General features: G+C 36.1%; 1 protein-coding gene across 1 annotated transcript in view; it reads left to right on the top strand.

Moving 5' to 3' along the window:
- Ammecr1 (AMMECR nuclear protein 1) overlaps window positions 1-19209 on the top strand; it is a 107160-nt gene that overhangs the window by 47401 nt on the left and 40550 nt on the right. Inside the window, exon 2 of the mRNA XM_034485499.2 lies at window positions 3339-3449. Coding sequence (XP_034341390.1) covers window positions 3339-3449 — 111 coding nt within the window. The remainder of the gene's footprint in view (window positions 1-3338; window positions 3450-19209) is intronic.

Here is a 19209-nt window from a genome sequence, read left to right as displayed (position 1 = left end):
TTTTCAATGTATGTAGGTGGCCTTAAACCATATGGCAAAAACATTTTCCAAAACCATTCAATCCTTGTCTTACTATGAACCATTTTCCATATTTTCTTGTTATTTGAATAGCTCCTCTCAGCAGGCTCCAAACCCCCTTTTCCCTTTGATCTGATTCTGCTTATGCTGATGGCTTAGCTTACACACATTGGCAAACTTACACGTATTTTACTACGATATTTAAGAATGAAGTCACCTATTCCTTTCCTGTGTTTGGAGTGAAAATATGTTGTTACTATTTTTAGATAATACACATTGAATGTTTATGCAGCCATTGCCCTGTACAGAGTCATTATTATTCATATGATGCTATATTTTGGGCTCAGTGATTTGTTTTGTATCAGTTTACTTTAAAATGCTCAACTGCCTAGATTCTTTTTTTCCATTAAGTGATGCCTTTAGATGCTTTATTTTTAAGCCCATGAACACTTTTTTCCAAGATAAAAGATACTGGATGTGCATTTGTAAATGACAAATCAGAGACCCAGACATTAAAAAAAAAACTTTATTCTTTCTGCTAAAAGTCTAAATTCTTACATCTTCAAACATCTGTCTTAAACTTAGTAGGGTTGTCATTCCCTTCCCTTCTTGACAGCTGCTTTACTGCAATCTTAACTCTCAAAGTGGATATTGCCTAGGGCAGGTAAGGAATAGGAAATAACGTAGATAATTTACCTGTTATGAGGATTCTTAACAACACTTATTCAATAATGTCAACAATTCAAAGAGTGTTAAATGTGGAAGAGACCAGAACACATATAAAGGCTGTTGTCAGACTCCCAGTCCTTTGCAGTTTTGCATCACCATGCCCCGAATATTATAAAGTGCCTTTTCTTCCTAAGCTGCTTTGCAAAAATGTAATCTGGGAGCACCCTTAGCCATATAGTAACAGTTTCCCAAAGAATGGCCGTAGCATTATAAGAAACCACATGTAATTTCCCCTATTACATGGCTGAATTCCTTCCAACATATTTCATAGTTCAATATACTGTTCAGTACGTGTAGTTCTTCTATTTATCCTGTATATTTTAAGTATTTACTGGAGAAGATATGGTTATATTATTAGAAGAATAATGACATGTGTGTATTCTAGTGGGGTAAATAATTGAAGGTGTAGCACTTTTAAGTGACTTTCATTTCAAATGTTTTGGTAAGAAATGATGAATTCACTCCCAATTTTATGTTTCCTAATTCACTGGTGATGAAAATAAAATATACAATGTAGGTAGGTCTGTATTATTGAAAAATCTTCAAGGTTCTTTGAAAACATGGCTTTATATAGATCACAGGATGACTTCCTTCATTCTGCAGCTGTCAACGCAGTCAAAGGACCTGTCTTATGTAGGGATGTTGTCTAGTCAATGTAATGAGAGAGTATTCATGATCTTCTGTCCATAGAAGTGGTTGCAGATATGGACTACACCAAGATGGAAAATGGAAACTAAAGAGTTTAAATATATGTGTATTTAGCACATATGAGCTACAAAGCAGAAAAGTTGGGCTGTCCTTTTGGTTTTTCCTTTAATACCTTTAGTGTAGGTCACACCCAATGCCTGAATGTCACCTTTGCCTCCATACTGCTGTCATAAATTTCAGTACTATTGAGCATTGAGTTCATGGAGGAAGGAACCTATTCATAGCACACCCTGGTTTGTCTGTGGTGCTTGTTTGGAACCCAGTCTGCCATTGCACCTGTCAGAACTTGCCATAACTTAAATGTTTGAGGTGGATAATTAAACTGCCTTAATGGACTATCTTAACGTGCAAGGACCTTTTTTAAAACCTTTTTATTGATTCTTTGTGAATTTCACACCCTACCTCAATCCTATTTGTCTCCCCATCCCTTCATATCAGCCTTCCACCCTTGCAACACCCACAAAAGAAAACAAAACAAAAAAGAAAAACAAGCAAAAATCTAGTCATAGAAGCTGTAGTGTGCCACAGTGTGTCCCACAGTACACCCTTTTGTCCATACATTTTTTTACTTGCAAATGTTCATTGGTCTGGTTCATATCTGAGTTCATATCTGAGTCATAGATCTGGTTCAAGGCCTCTGGCTTCTGCTACACTATCAATACTGTATCCTCATCAGGGCTCCTCTCTGATACCCTGTTGTTGCCCTAGGTCATGGAGATCCTGCAGGTTTTCTTGTTCTTTTTCTCTTTTGTTTGTTTGGTTTTTTTTCAAGACAGGGTTTCTCTTTGTATCCTTGGCTGTCCTGGAACTTACTCTGTAGACCAGGTTGGCCTTGAACTCACATCGAGTGATCTGTATGCATCTGCCTCCCCAGTGCTAGGATTAAAGGTGTGTCACTAGGAAAAAATGAGAAATACATAAAATAATGGTATATCACCCTAAATTTAAATATTTTAGAAAGCAAAAGTAAGTTATACCATTATTATTATGAATATTCATAGTAGTACACACCATGTTACCTGTGATATATTTATATTTTTGCAAAATATCCTAAAGCATAAAGATTATATTCTAATTAGAACATAATTGGTCAGACTGAATCATTAGTTGAGGCTGTTACTGGTTTGCTGCAGAACCCAAGTGTCTACCATATTCAACTCCATTTTGTGTACCACATATTATATAAAACCTTTTGTATAAAAATAAAGATTTCTGGTTTAAGGGTATTTTCTGGTTAATGTTTGCAGCCACACTTCACCTATCTGAACTATCCTAATTTTGCTGGGGCAAACTAAAGACCCATCAGGTCTGATGAATTGTTTTTCTATCCCTTTAGCTTAATTGATGGCATTTTGGGCTTGGTGTATAGTACGTGTTTCACCTGCTTTGTGTTAGTAAGCTGTGACTGTTTGCCTCTGTGCTGGCTTCCTATGAACCAATGGCTGCCTTTTAATCTTTCATAAGGAAAGGTGTTTATTAAAGTTGTTGATTACCTGTTCTTAGTTTTCTAGATCAGACTTCCAAATGAGCCAGTGATCCTAGGTTTAAACAGAGAATCCTGCAGACATTTGTGCTAATTTAAGGCTCTGGATTCAACATTACCAAGTTTGAGTGTTTATTTTACTATGTTTGGTCTATAAACTGGAAATTAATATCAGCCTGTAAGAGTTGTTGATGAAGATTAACATATAGACCTTATAAAAACATTAATTTTGGTGTTTAACCTGCAGAAGAGACTCAACACAATGCACTGACCAAGAGCTCCTTCAGGGTTTGTCTTTTGGTCTTCATGTTCTTAAGCACTGAACCTAGCATAAGGGAAAGATTTGGTAGATGCTGTCTTGGTTGAATTGACTGGTTTACCCTATTTTATGTTCTTACAGCCCACTGTTTGTAACATGGAAGATTGGTCGAGACAAAAGACTGCGAGGATGCATAGGTACCTTTTCTGCCATGAATTTGCATTCAGGACTCAGGGAGTACACACTTACCAGGTAAAGACCAATTTCTGATTCATTTACTTCTACTTACAAAAAAAATGTATGCTACTTGAATGTGATACTTCAACTCCTTTACATTTGTTAAACTGTTGACATTACTCTCTCATTTCTTGTTAGGATTTTCCTTTCTGGTGTCTAGATACCTTCTCTTATAAAATATTATTGCTGTGTATCATTATATAAAATGCTATGGTGACATTTATCTTAGGTTGATTTTTAAAGTCACTATTTTTCTTCTAGTGGGCAGCTTATTATGTATTACTTGAAAATGAGTGACTAAATGTCCATGAGTTACCAAAAGTATGATTTCTACCTTAACAGCTTTGATTTATTCGCCCTTAAACCTTTTTTAAAAAGAGTTGTTGGGTTTTCCCCCTTCATTTTATACATTTTGCTACATGTTTATATGCTTTAAAACTTTAAAAGAAATCCTATGAAGAAAGTGATGTCACAACAGCCTGGCCGCATAATCATTCCCATTCACATTTTACCCTCAACTTAAGGTAGCTTGCTTATTTGGTTTCCTCTAACACAATGGGAAAGTAACAAGTGCCTTATTACACTTTGTAAGACTTCACTTTCAATTTCTCCTCCAACAGAAAGCTATCTAACATGCCATCTGAGTTTGATAAGTACAACTTCTAGCAAATTATGTTCCAAAATTATTTCAGAGAAGAAGAAAATGTCTTAAATAATGAGTACTTAGTAAAGGTATTTCCTGGTTTTGTTCATGTTTTAGTGTGGCTACCAACACATAGTTGGAATTCATACAGTATTGGTATAATAATTGGTCCTTGCTAACTATTGGTACTTGGGGCAAGTTGCATGACTTCCATAGGTAAAGTGATAATTCTAGTATTTTCTTCTATATACTCAGTATCAGTGTTAGGAGGATGTTAGGAGAATGAACTAATTAATCAATTACTATTTTGCTACAGGATTGATGTGAAAATTTATCATCTTACTGTAGAGTTCTGTAAATCCAGACTTATAACATCAGTTTAAAAAAACTGTACATTTAATGTTTTCATGTTTTAAGGTATGTAGTAGCTTGCTGCAAGGTTTTCTTGGCCCATAGTCTCAAGAAAAAAGATAGAATAGTTTAGAGGACATATTTATTGTCTCTTCCCAACTATTAGAAACCATGTGTTTGAACTTGTTTAAACAGCACAAAACTTTTGAGAGGTCAAATATCTATATCTCTGTATTTGTCCATCCATCTTTCTATCTTCTGTAAAGAACTCCAGCTCACTAAAGAGTATAAATGCTACCCAAGGAATTTTTTAAAACATGAAATAAGATAGATTTATCTGATGATTTAATCAAATTCTTTAAGTGACTACTTTTTGGGGAAACACATATACAATTACATGTTTACTACATGTAATGGATAATTTATTATATATTTCCAAAAACACTAGTTATGAGGCATACTGGCTCTTTGACAATGCCTGAGAAAGAGTTTTTTGGCCATGTGAACTTGAGAAACATTGATAGCAGATGAAAAATGTAAAAAGCTCTCGTTCATTGCAGCAAGTTTCAGGCCCTTGTGTGTAAGTATTGTTCTAAATCTAAAAAACTTTATAAGGTAGCATTTTAGACTCCATTTTATCTGACTGCAGACCCTTTTGTCCCTCTAGTCCAGTGTCTTGTGCTATCAGGATACCAAAGAACATAACTTTGAAAACTCAAGCCTGTTAAGAAATTTTACAAGTGTAAAACTTTATGTTTACATACACACAATTTATAGTATAGAGCTTCTAGGTGCTTTCAAGTAAAATTGTGGGAAACATTCCGTTATGAAATATTCCATACTTTACAAATCTTTGGTGGCAGTGGTAACTGGTAACAACTTGCTTTTGTTTAGAGAAATTCGTTTGCCTAGGATGTGAGAATATCCAACTTTTTTTTTGACCTTGTGAGGATTTTTTTTTTATTTCTGAGAATAATGTGAACTAAGTGAATTTTTCACACAATTGAAAATTGCTTGTATTTGTATATTTGTATACATTTTACTCTCATTGCATTGTTTTCTGTCCCTGGGAACTTCCTGATTACTTTTCAGCCTTTACCTTGTATTTCTATACAGCTTCCATAAATTGTATATAGCACATTAAAAAGGAATGCATATATATATATTGTGTTTTATATGCACACATATATGCATCCTGTTTGCTTCTTATTTTTGTGTCACTATAATATAATTTACATATAAATCTTGATATTTAGAAGAGATAAACAAATCTTAAAAATTTAATTAGTATTTTAATTCATTTTAGAATCACAGGCTGTACGGAGTCATTTTTTAGAAGTTTTAATGTAATAAGGCTTTTCAGTCCCCAAAGTATGTTTAGGTCCTCTACCTGTGTGTGTGTTTATATGTGTGAATATCTTAAGAAATATATTTTGAATTAGAGTTTTTAAAGGCAAGTAACTTTGGATTAGTTACATTAGTTATTTGACAGCCTCATATAGTGCATTCTTCTTACCCTTACCCTGCCTTCTTCTATCTCCACTGACACTCCCACCGTCTTTAGAGGATACTTTCTCACAGCCATGCCTGGGTTTTGTTTATGACATGAGTTTGCTTTTTGTTTATGACAGTGAGTCTATCATGGCTTGCTTGTATGACTGTGAGGTTGCAAATATGTACTGAAGTTTAGTGGTCTCACCAGTGGGCAAACAAAGGAAGATAGTGACTCCCCTTCCCCTAGTGTTTACCTTCTAGCAGCAGTGGTTCAGCAGTGAAGTGCTGGGGCCCCATGAACCCTTCTCTCCTCCTTGTCCGACTCAAATAGTATACTTATTTCCTACATGTTATGCTGTTGGGAACAGCTTTGCAGATATTAATAACTATATCTTTACATCAAGGAAACAGACATTAACGAATTTGAATAATTTACTCAGTCTTGCATCCAGTTAGTAAATGGTAGAACTCAAATTCTAATTCAGGCCATGAACTGCAAAAAACATAGTTTGCACTGTGACATACACACAGAATTTTCTGTCATGTGTTCTCTTAATGTGACGTTTGATTAAGTTAGTTAAAATAAGATATCATAAACAGAAATAAAATTGTTATTCTGATTTTATTTGTAGTTTCACCATGAAAATAATGAACTCAGAAGATTACTTTGAATTTAACAAGTCAACGATTAGTAATTCTTCAAAAGTTCTAATGAAGAGTTATGATTAAAATTTACTTGAATTACTATTGTATAGAAGAAAAATGCTTAAATCAAAATACTACTTTAAGATAGGAAACTATAATTTTTGGTTGTATAGCCTAGACATCAAGAGGAATTCAGAATTTCTAAGCATAGCAAGTTAGTGGTTGGTTTTGGAGTCTAGTCTTCCTATTGTAAAGTTCATAACTCAGAAATGAACAAACAGAACCAGATGAACTTAAGGGCCTGGCCTTTAGCAGGGTAGCAGACGGAGCAGGAGAATCAAACAGTTCTCAGTGATACTTTAAAAATAAGGACATCTAGTTATTGGTGGCCTTCATCAGCGATTAGGTAGACATTCCATTTTCCAGAATGCTACTCAAACCCATTCTTATTTTGGTAAAATATTAGGAAAATTACATTTTGTCATTTTACAATGTACACTTCCATGATCTTAACTACATTCATGTTGTTGTATAACCATCCCCACTGTTTATCTCAAGAACTTTTTAATCCTTCCCGATTGGAACTCTTTACCCTTTAAATGTTCATTTCATTCATTCCTCTTAAGCCCTGACAACCACTTTTCTACTTTTTGTCTCTCTGAATTGACCACTCCAGGTCTCCATTTGTTATCACATGGCTGGCTTATTTCACTAAGCATACTGTCTTCAAGGCTTATTCACATGCTTGTATATGTCAGTTTCTTTCCCTTTTAAGGCTGAATAATAATCCTGTTCAAGTGTCGATATCTATGGTGTTTTGTGCATCCATCTGTTCATCTGTGGACCCTTGGTCAGTGTCTACCTTTGGGCTTTTGTGAATAATGCTGCAATGAAAATGGGTCTCCAAATACCTGAATAGTCTCCCTATAAAGTAGTTATCTCAGATGACAATCACACAACTTGTTTATAGTCCATTAATCTTTTCAAATAGTTCTTCAAATTTACCAGGTATTTTTTTTAAAATGAAACATCTACTCTGGATTAAGTTTTGATTCATAAATGAAGTTTTTAATTGAAATTTTGTCATAGTCAGTGTTTGCTTAATTGAAATTTTGATTTATTTTAGATTGAAAGAAGAGTATAAATTGTCTGATGATGTTCTTCCAATTATAAAAATACATAATTAGAAAGTATAAAATCTTTGTGATAATTACAAAATGGAACTCTGCAGAAGACATGTCCCTTTCCTTAGGCTTAAAGACAAAAGCAGGGAAGTTTATAGTGAACAAACACAAAGCTGGATGCAGAGCTGAGGGTCACAGAGAAATATGCAGAAAACGCAAGTTGGCTGTGAAGTACACGATTACTGTCCTTTTCATTGCCTAGACTTTGAAGTAGAAATAGTCTTTTGTCTCAGTGAATAAGAAGTTTCTAGTGTTTATCACTTTATTTTACCAATAACTTATAGTGTTTATGTGGATTTATTGCTTTTATAAGCTGGACAATAGAAAGGCTTACCTTTTTTGGTACTTAAAAGCATCCTTGTGAGTAGGAGATGAGGATTAAGAGAGGAGTGTAGTCATCTCAGTCAAAGAAGGGGTCTTTAAAATGTCTTATAAATTGATCTTAAAAGCACAGCTCTAATTCTTTATGTGAATTCATGGCAATAACATGTTATTTTAGAATACAGGAGCGACTGATATTTAGTAAAGACAGGGATGTGGCCAGTCACCTCACTTACAAGATGCTTATCTTTTTTCTCATCTATTTCATTGTATATAGATGTCTGCTGAGCAGTGGAGTAATTATATAGGTTACAGCAAGACCTGGAGCTCCAGTCTTCATTGTGCTGCCTTTGTTGTGCTCTGCATTCTGAGAAATTTGCAGTGGGGGTTTAGTTCTTTCTAAGAAATGGAGTAACCATATAAAAAGAAGAGTTTGTTTTGATTTTGAGTTTCCTTTTATTTTGTGTTCACAAGTGGTAGGTATATGTGTGTATGTGCTGAAGGGGAATAATGAGAAAAGCAAGCAAGGGATTGTTTGCACATTACAAATGTTGGCTTGCTGTTAGATTGTTTGAGATATTGAAAATTACAAACAAGCTTTGCTTTTTTTCTTTGAAAGGTCTTATTCAGATTGAGTATGTCTGGGTGACTAGTTGCATTGTAAACTGAATTTTCTTTTGTGTTTGATAGCATAATCTTTCATTTTTGATAGAATAGTATGAGTTTACAACCATTGTAAGCAGCATAATTATGGTTTTCCACTCAGACAGAATAGGTTATTCTGTGCTAATTCTTGTGATTGATTGTTTTAGTAATATACATGGCTCATTGTAAATAATTGAATTAAACAAGTTTTTCCCTTTTTGTGTAATATTGGTCCTTCCATTAGCAGCAGCCAGATTGATTGTTCTTATGAAAAATCACTGAGTCACTTCTGACTGCACATTATTGCCATGGCAGCTTATTCTGAGATGTTAAGGACAGACTATTTTTGGTTAATGTCTATGGCAAGTGTATGCTTTGGGGAAATAGATTTATCAAAAATATAATGCAAAGTTAATAACCTAAGTTTACAATATATGCTTTTGAAAAAGGGGTAATGGGCCGAGTTCTAAAACATATACCAACTGTGGTTATTTCAACTCAGTGACCAAATGAAAACTTGCTAGATTTTTGTAAACTATTTAACTTAAGGTACAATTTGGAACCTTGATTGTCATATATATTTTATTCAATATTACCCTTAGGTAAACGTAATGAAGATACTTATCTATAGAAATCTAGGATCTTCGTTTTAGCTGCTGGGTTAATGCATTCTTTTCATTACCTCAAGTTTGTGCTAATGTGCATAGATGTGGCCCGAAAAATTGGCCTGCAGAATGTGGAAAGAGAAACCATTCCCAGTATGGCTAATGGGTCCTGAATCATGGAGAATTGTCTGAACTCATCTAGCACCTCCTGCCATAGAAATTAAATGCACTGAGTGTATCAGATTCTAATTCCCTATCACATCTCTCAGATCTCCAGAGCCTGTACTTGGAATTCCCCTGCTGCTTTGATTAAGTGCCACAGGCACAATGCCTTAGGGCAGAAAAGCAGAAAGAGCCATCTGTAAAGGCTGTGAGAGAAGCTGCAAATGGAGCCACTCCAATGTCAGGCCTCCTGATTCTTGAGTTTGACAGGCAGAGGGTAAACTACAAAAAAACTGACTGTATTCTTACATACATTTATGACCTTAACCTCCTTGCTCTCATAATGTTGATATTTTGCCTTTTTAATAGTGTTTAAATTTTTTTCCTGAAATCTGTCTGTGTTTTTTGCCTTAGGAATTTGTGATATAGGAGGAAGAAAGACGGCAAATAAATAATTGCAGTGTGAGGCAGAATAGATTTTTACCAAGGAGACAAAAGAGATGAACACAGATATATTGCATTGTGATACAACTAAAACACGTCCAATATAATTTATTTCAGTTGGCTAATTGTACGTGACTTTTTTCTTACAAGGTTATAATCAAACTGTTGTCAGCCATTTTTGATGAGACACAGTCTCATTATATTTGATACTTGGTATGTAGAACAGATTGGTCTTGAACTCACAAAGAGCCACCTGTCTCTGCCTTCCAAGGGTTGGGATTGATTGCACATACCAACGTGCCTAGCAACATCGTCTTTTAAACAGGGAAAACGAACACTTAGTATGGAAAAATCCTTTGGGAAAGGGGCCTTGTAAAAGTGTGTCTCCCTGGCTGGAGAGAAGAGCAATAGTTGCTCTTCCAGATGACCTGGCTTCAATTCCCAACCCCAACATGGTGGCTTCCAACCATCTGTAAATCTTAAGTCTCCAGAGTCCAAAGACCTCTTCTAGCCTCCACAGGCACCAGCCATACATGCGGACAAAACATGCATACACATGACGTTTTAAAAATTAAATTCTTTATTTAAAAAAGTGCGTGTATGCACACATAGGTATATGTACACACTCTTACACACACACTCACACACACACACACATATTAACCACCACCACCACCAATCAATACCTAGAATCAAGTTGAGTTATAGCCCTGTTGTTTGACAAATGATGACAAAAGTTAACAGCTTTTTCTCTAATCCATCTACATTAAAGTGAATTCATTTTCTGTTGCACTCTAAGCTGATATTCACCTCCTTTCTTAAGAAACCTGAGATACTCTTCATTTCTTCTGAGGAAGTATTTAAATTGGTGAAGCTGTTAGAATAGAAATATTACCTAACATTATTGTATTAAGTGAGGCCTGAAATTATACTCAGGGATTTAATATGTATATTGCTTTTTTAGGGTGAGGGCAGATTCTTACTGTTTGTGCAGCTTGACCTCAAACTCCTGCTATTCCTGCCATAGTCTCTTGAGTACGTGGGATTACAGACATGCAATTCATGGCTGCCTTTAAAAGTGTATTTCATTTAGTCTGAATATTTCCGTGGTAAATATTTGTTCTACTTATAAGTGTCTAAAGTGTTAGAGTCAGTAGGACCTGAATGAACAAGAAAACAGATTTCTGTCTTAATATTCTGTAAGAGTAAAATTATCATGTCGATTATTTTAATAAGCTCAGAGTGATTATTTCAGAACTTCATGCAAACAGTACACGTTTACCGCATTTGGGGATGGGGGTTTGGTGATAGTACTAGTGATATTTAAAATAATGAACGTTGAGGTTTGGGTATGGCAATTTCATATTAAATTTTTAGCTACAGTATTTTCGAGCATTAGAAAAGATTTTTGAAAAGATTTCTTTAAAGGGCAAAAAGAAAGCCTTTCTCTGTGATCCTTGCCCTTCTCTCAGACACATGTGTATATTCAAAGTAGCAGTCACTAGAAGAAAAAAAAATTTTTATTACTGATAACTGTTTGTTGTTCTTCTAAAGCCAAACATAGTGTTACCCTTTAATGGTGCATCAAGATATATTTTTCTTAGAAATAACTTACACATGTTTTTACATTCTTTTTCACTTTTTAAACAAATCACAAATATTGGGTATAAAATGAGGTACTAAAGAACTACATTGTTTGAACTGCTTCTAGTTAACAAAATAAATTGCATATACACACATATGCATATACACAAACATATATATCATATATGTGGAGAGAGATTCTGTAGCACGTTTTTCAGTATATTTAAACATTTTAATAGGAAGAATGTAAAAATGCAGCCTAATAATTGGTGCCATGATCAGAAAATATTTGTATTACTTTTTAAGATTTAATTTTATTGTATGTGTATGAGTGTTTTGTCTGTATGTTTATGTGTACTGTGTATGTGCCTGGTACCTAATAGGATCAGAACTAGGCATTGGATCCTCTGGAACTTGAGTTATAGGCAGTTGTGCGGGGGTTCTGAGAGTCGAACCCAGGTACTTTGTAAGAGTATCAGGTACTCTTAACCACTAAGCCATCTCTCCAGCCCCATTTTTTATTGATTTTACAACCTTACTTTAGTTCACAAAATTAACCTGTATATACACATTCTAACTACAGGGACATCATTTAAATAAGATTAACATATTGGTGTCTCCATTTCCACCCAACCCCCTTTTAAACATTTCCACATTGAAATACTAACTTGATGTCCTTCCTTATAGTAAAAGGGACAATGAGAAAAAACAATATAGAAAATTCTACAGAAGCTTTAATTGCAGGGATTGCCGAGAGCTCAACTTCTGTTGTTATTCCCAGCTACCCTCAGGCCTGCCTTATATGTTCTACAAAGTCAATTTGAAAGGTTCCAACTGTGGCCACTTCATTGGCAGTGGCAGGGAAGAGAATTTCTTTCTGTTTTTCAGGTTGCTTTTATCCTAAGTCATTCTGGTAAGATGACCCGTTTGTTGCTTCCTAAATGGGGGAGTTGCTAGCTAGATCTAGAGCACTGTTCTAAGATTTTGGAATAGAGATCAAGGTCATATATGAAAAAGAGTGAACTGTTCACTGATTGTTAGTCTTATACTACTAAAAGGGTCATTACTTTAAGCCCTAATTTGAGCCAGTTTGCTTTGTTTTGTTCCACATCCACATCCTGTACCCCAGGCTCCAGTTAGTTGACATGACAGAACATATGCATGATCAAGTACAAAACTCAGGTATCAGTATCAGGCAGGCTATGTGAAGAATTCTAACAGTGAGCTGTCGCAGGAAGAGTTAGTTAACAATTGCTTTAACTCTAAGAAAAAGTGCAGATATTAAAACTGCTGATTTATTTTCAAAAGCTCTAAGATAGCCAATATGGCTTTGGGGAAAAGGTTTTTAGCCCTTTGGAGTGGAAGGAAAACTGAGAACATAGGTTGGCCTTCAGCAAGCCTGAAAATACTATGGAAAAAAAAGAAAATCTGGCCTCAAAATATCCTGGAGAACTCGTTTATTATTTCCTCTTTCCTGTGTTTCCACCTCTAGCCACGCAGTGGCTAGAATTAGGGAGAGTCATCTCAGATAATACTAGATTTAAGCTGCTGTCACTATTAAATATTTCAGTGGGAAAGGCTGACTAGATTAAATTTACCAGTGTGAAAAATCCATCAAGTACAATTGCTTCTCGTTCAAAAATACATCTTAAAAGGCTACATTTTAAAGTACTCATCTGTTGTGGGTGGAGATGTTCCCATGCCTCAGGTAGCAGCTCACTAAAGTGGGTATCTGTGGTCTCAAACTGTGTGCCCTCCTGTGCAATTGCCTCTTCCACTTCATAGATTTTATTATTGCTTAGAGCAGCACACTTACCCCATTAGCCAGTGTGGCCACAGACACTGGCACAGCTGAACTCTACATACCCCCCTTTCTTTACCTAGAGTAAAAGCCAGTATCACTATAAAATCTACATTTTACTCAGAATAAAATTATTACAATGCTCTGCTTACTTCTACTTTTTTTTTCTAATCTTCTGCTTCGGTCTACACATTTCCTCAGTTAGCCATAACTTGGCTTGCTTTTCTTTCCTTTGAACATGTTGAGCATGGTTCTTCCTCAGGGCTTTTGTGCATGCCATTTTCTCAACCTGGACTAATCTTAGTCCAGAAACCTATATACCTGGTTCATTTCTTCCCTTTATGTCTCAATCCAAATGCCATCGAATATTATGTCTGTCCTTTTGATAACAGCAACATTTGCTTCGTAATTTCCCTTGCATCTTTTTGATAGTTTTTAAGAATAGAGGCTGTATTGAGACTATTTCAAGAGCCCAAGCCTTTGAGCCGGCAGTAGCTGCCTTCAGATGCTAGTTACTTCAGCCCTTTGTGAAATCAGAAGCTAAAGAATTTCTATGCAGTTTGGTTTTTTGGTTGTAAGAGAGATGATACCAATGTGATAGGTTTCTTGTGAAAGCTAAGAGGCATATTTATATAAAATATCACCACATTCTGGTTATGTTGTATTTCTGCTTTAGTAGTTAAATAGTAAAAGTAGTAAACAAGTAAACTTTAAATATGCTTATAGGAATTTGATTTTTCCTTTATCTCTTGCACATGTAAATTGATAGGTGTTCTTATAGTATGAAAAGACACAACCATTTTTAAAAATAAATTAGTGACAATGTGATTTCTCACCACTTCATTTTTGTTTATAAAGCCTCCCTTTAAATGCATGTGTGCGTGTAAACACACACACACACACACAATGTGACCCTTGAACAAAATGCCACCAGTCAATAGTCCCTGTTGATTCTATACTACCAAGTAAGTATGTCTATCTTTTTTTTTTTTTTTTTTTTTTTGGTTTTTCGAGACAGGGTTTCTCTGTGTAGTCCTGGCTGTCCTGGAACTCACTCTGTAGACCAGACTGGCCTCGAACTCAGAAATCCGCCTGTCTCTGCCTCCCAAGTGCTGGGATAAAAGGCGTGCGCCACCACTGCCCGGCCAGCTTAAGTCTTAATGCCACTCCTTTACTCAAGTCTCTGATTTTGACTCACAGGGTACACATACTTCCCATCAAAACCATTTCAGACCAGGCTCCAGTGTTGTCTTGACATAATTCATGCCATTGGTTAAAGGAGCTACCCTTTCTATTTGCACAGAGGGAGGTCCATCCTCCTAAGCAGCTTCCCCTACAAAGCCCCAACCTCACAATCCAACCATGCATGCTTATGCACCATTTTCTGTATATATTCTTTCATGTCTTTGTGGCTTTGAAATTTTTTTTCCTCTGCCAGCTTTGCCTCACCCCATTTCCACCCAGTCAACTCCTACTCATTATTCAAGACTCAGCTTGCTTGTTACTTCCTCTATGAAATTTCTTTGACACTCCCCAGAAAAGCTGGTTAGTCTTTTGTGTTCCCACAGCACTTTGTTCCAGCGTCTGTTGTAAATATTTAAGCCACTGGATTATCGTTATTGACTTTATATGTTTGTCTCTCTGGTATGAAATTGCCCCTACTGTTAGTTTACCAAGCCACGTCAAGGCAAATAAACACAAGCTAGTCTCATTGCTTGGTAGCAACTTTACTTGATCCTGATAGCCAGGTCTACATTCTTCCTTTCTATCTGCCTCTGTTGGCTTTTGTCACCTTTCATTGCTGCAATGTGTTTGAGCTTATGAGAGATGCTGAAGCTGACTAATAGTGATGAGTTGCTTTAAGGCCAGTTGTAGTTTGGTTGAACTGTAGGACAGAAACTGGGTAAGAACACTTTACAGAGCAGATTAACACAAGATTTAGACATTGTTTTAATAGTCATAAGTGATTGAAGAAGCGCCTTGTGAACGGATGCTTGCTGTAAGACTATAGAGCTTAGAAATCTAGGCTAACCTGCTTTTAAATCTTCCAGGAAATGAGCTCTTAGCTTCTGTCTCAATTATTTCCATTGACCTGGAACTCACTACCAGTTAAGTAGACGCTTTTCAGACACCTCTAACCTCACTACCGTGACTCCGGTTACTCTTTTACCTGGTACGAGTGAGTTTGACTACCTGAAGCCATAGACTGCCTGTATTTAGCACATTATTCTTCATGAAAGCCACATTAACCAACAGTGGTCAAATCTGAGTAATATCTTTGTCTTCAGAAGTTTAGGAGTGGTAAGATGTGAAGTTGTACAGTTGACTTCCATCCACTCAGCCATAAGAGTTTTAACTGGCCCTTATTATAGAAAGCTTTGAAACTACTGCCATCACAACTTTTCTTTCACTGTTTATGTTAAACTGTGGCCCAGGGGCCCAGACTCTAGAGACCAAGTTAGAACTAGAATTCGGTCTTTCAGTTGTCTCAGTACTTTATGACATAGAAGTGGAGCTAGAGTAAGACCATAGACACTGTCTTGGGCTATCACTTAATTTATATGATAGAAGGTATACAAGTATGCAAATTTCTGTTTTGTTTTATATTAATATGTATATGATTTTAAGGAATCTTACAATAAAAGAATCATTTTATAATGTAAAGACTAACTTTCAAACTATATGCCTGGCATCATATTTTTGACATTAATTCTATAAAATATAGAATACTATTAGAGCTTTTCAATCTAAAGAACAAGACTGGGCCAGGAGGATGGTTCAGTGAGTAAAGACATTTGCTTCCAAGCCAGGTGACCTGAATTTGATTCCTGGGACCCAGTTGGTATAAGAAGAGGACTGACCCCCACAAGTCATCCTCTGACTGCTACACCCATGTGTATTCACACACTCAATGGATGTACTAATCATTTAAACCTGTAGTAGTGGAAGCTGGTAGAGGAATGTAAAACAAAACCTTTAGTCTATTGTGTTAGGTCTCCTCTTTTATGAAAAATGTCTTCAATGCGGGAACAAAACTCTACTCGTGACTGAGGAGCTCTGGACAGTTTATGGCTTCTGGGGAAAGGATAGTGAGTGTCCGCTAAGGGTGTCCCTCCTGGTGGGTCAACTTCACTCTAGCAGGTGGCCTCATACTCACAGATGTATGGAGGTAGGACTGGCAGCATGACTACAGTCAATGTACATTGAAGTTCTGAAATAATTAAAAAATACATAATAAAAGTAACTGTCTCAGACATAGTAATAGTTATGTTTTTAATAATAATCATATCAATAATCATAACCTTTATTTTCTGTGTCCTAGACCTCTACTGATTGTTTTATATGTTACCTCATTTAATCCCTTCAGCAATCACATCAAGTTGAAGTCATTTCATTTATATTAAACATAGTTAGGGAAATCCAGGGCTTAGGAAAATTCAGCTTTACTGAATGGCAACAAGTACAATAGCACCTGGATTTGACTCTGATTCAAACTCTAAAACTTGAATTCCAAAGCCAGCACCACATTTCTCTTCTGTCAAGAACTTTATTCCTGCCGGGCAGTGGTGGCGCATGCCTTTTATCCCAGCACTTGGGAAGCAGAGGCAGGCCGATTTCTGAGTTTGAGGCCAGCTTGGTCTACAGAGTGAGTTCCAGGACAGCCAGGGCTACACAGAGAAACCCTGTCTCAAAAAACCAAAAAAACAAACAAACAAACAAACAAACAAAAAGAACTTTACTCCCTCCTCTTTATAGAGATTCTTGCTTTATTCATTCAACTAATCTTCTAGTCTCATCTTCAATGAAAAAAAAAAAAACGTTTGAGTGAACATTCTTATCCTTCAGGCATTTAGTTTCTCCACTGTTAGTTTCCCATAACTTCCAGTACATCCAAGTTTGTTCCAGTGCTATTTATCTTTCCCTGGGTTCTCTTCTCTCTTAGAATCCCAAGGCACTCACTGTCTTCCTTAACAAAAAGGGACTCTTGCTGCCTGAGAAGCCAACAACCATCAATAGTTCCTCAGTTAGGAGTGAAGGTTTGTTCCCACCATTGAAGATATTTTTCAAAATAAAAGGAAACCTAATATAATAAAGTAAAAGTTTTCTTCACAGCAGTCGTTTTACTCCAGTTCACTCTTATGTACTCCCATGTTCCAAGAGCTTCTTATTCAGGGGATATAGAGGGTGAAAGCTTCGATTTCCCTTTCTGTGTAATGTGTGTGCCTAGCCTCAGCACATTTACGAGGAATACTAGTTCAGTCCTTAGGTTCTAGGAAAGAAAACTCTCTGAAGTCTACTATGACTTTGAGGGCTTGGGGAAAGATTTGCCATAGGGGGACTGGAAATCATCCTGACTCTGTTCTCTGGTCACATAGAAGGCATCATTTTAGGAATAAGAAGTTGGCTCATCCCTTAGAATTATATTGAAGTAAATACCCAGATTTCTAGGTCATTTAGGTCAAGCATTGCTTTAATTTTCTTTTCTTATTCCTGTTTTCCTTTGTAATTTAAGTCTCTTGAGAAAAGTTAGCATAAAAGAAGAAATAGTTGTATAAGCTTACTTTAGTGGAGATTTGAGGAATAATAGAAAAGAAGGAAATGCTTTTAAATTTATAGTAATATTGTTATAGATAGTCTTTAAATTTTTGAGTTAAAGAATAATGAAAACTTTAGAAATATATAGGCATTATCGAATGTCTTATCAGCTTTCTCCTGATCCAAGTAAGAGCTTTTCTTTGTCTGAACCAAATAATACATCATCTTTCTATTTTTATTCACATTTTGCCTGTTAATTATAATGAAATGGATAGCAGTATTTGGGACATTATTCATGTTACGTGTCTCTTAGAATTTAAAAGAATTTTACGAATTTAAGATACTATAATTTCACATATTTAGGGCCTGCATACTTGCTATTGGCAACACTGCAAATTAATGCTGGCATGGATGAGAAACCAGCAAGTGGCTAGAGGTGCTAGCCCAGAAATTGGTAGCATTTTCTTCCTTTAGGATGTCAGTGAGACCAAGCAGTATTCATGTCACTTTTTTATAAAGAGAAATGGAAAACTGAATTTATTTACAATGTTAGCGAGAACCAGAGTGAAAGAAATTCTTAATTTGTCTCTGCCTTGCCTGTAGCAAAGTTACAATTTATAGAAAAGATGAAGCAAAAATCAAGACTTTTCATCTGTGGATATAGTTTTGAAAACAACCTGCTAGAACTGAAGAGATGAGTCTTTCATTGTGAAAACAATCCTTCCTCTGGCACTAAGGTTCCCTTGAGTGGCCTATAGTCATCCCCATTATGAAATTTCCTGGAACAGAGATAACCGTTGGACCCTTTAAAAAATCCCCTTGCTTTGTCCATTTTTCAGTCTTGAGGAATTGGGGGTGCTGTGCCATCTACTGCTGGATTACTGTGTAGATTCCATCGGTAGCGTATGAAACATATAGCTATGAAAGAGCCATGTATCTGCCTGCACCTGAATGCAACCCCTGAGCAGAACCCAAGTAGTAGCCTAGGTTAGAAGACAGCCAACTAGACATTAGTGGCAGGCAATTATATATAAAATCTTTTGTCTCCATTGCCTGCTATCTTAGTTACATTGGGAAGGTCTAGCACAAGTGATTCACATGTTTGTAGTCAGCTTTTGAGACACAGGGTCTCACTGTGTAGTGTAGGCGGGCCTCTGATCCATGACCCTTCTGCTTTAACCTCCTGAGTCAAATGCTGGCTTTACAGACAATGCAGCTAGTACAGTCAGTGCGACTTCATTTTATGTTTTGATAGCTTTCCCTCTTGTCTGAGTCATTTTTTTCAGAAGACATCACTGATTAATCATCCTGTGGCTTGTTCTCAGTTGTCCTTTCTTGCCAGAATGAGATGCATTCCTGT

The sequence above is a fragment of the Arvicanthis niloticus genome, chromosome X (genome assembly GCF_011762505.2).
Source record: "Arvicanthis niloticus isolate mArvNil1 chromosome X, mArvNil1.pat.X, whole genome shotgun sequence".
Lineage (NCBI taxonomy): Eukaryota > Metazoa > Chordata > Mammalia > Rodentia > Muridae > Arvicanthis > Arvicanthis niloticus.
This window is presented reverse-complemented; position numbering and strand designations above follow the sequence as displayed.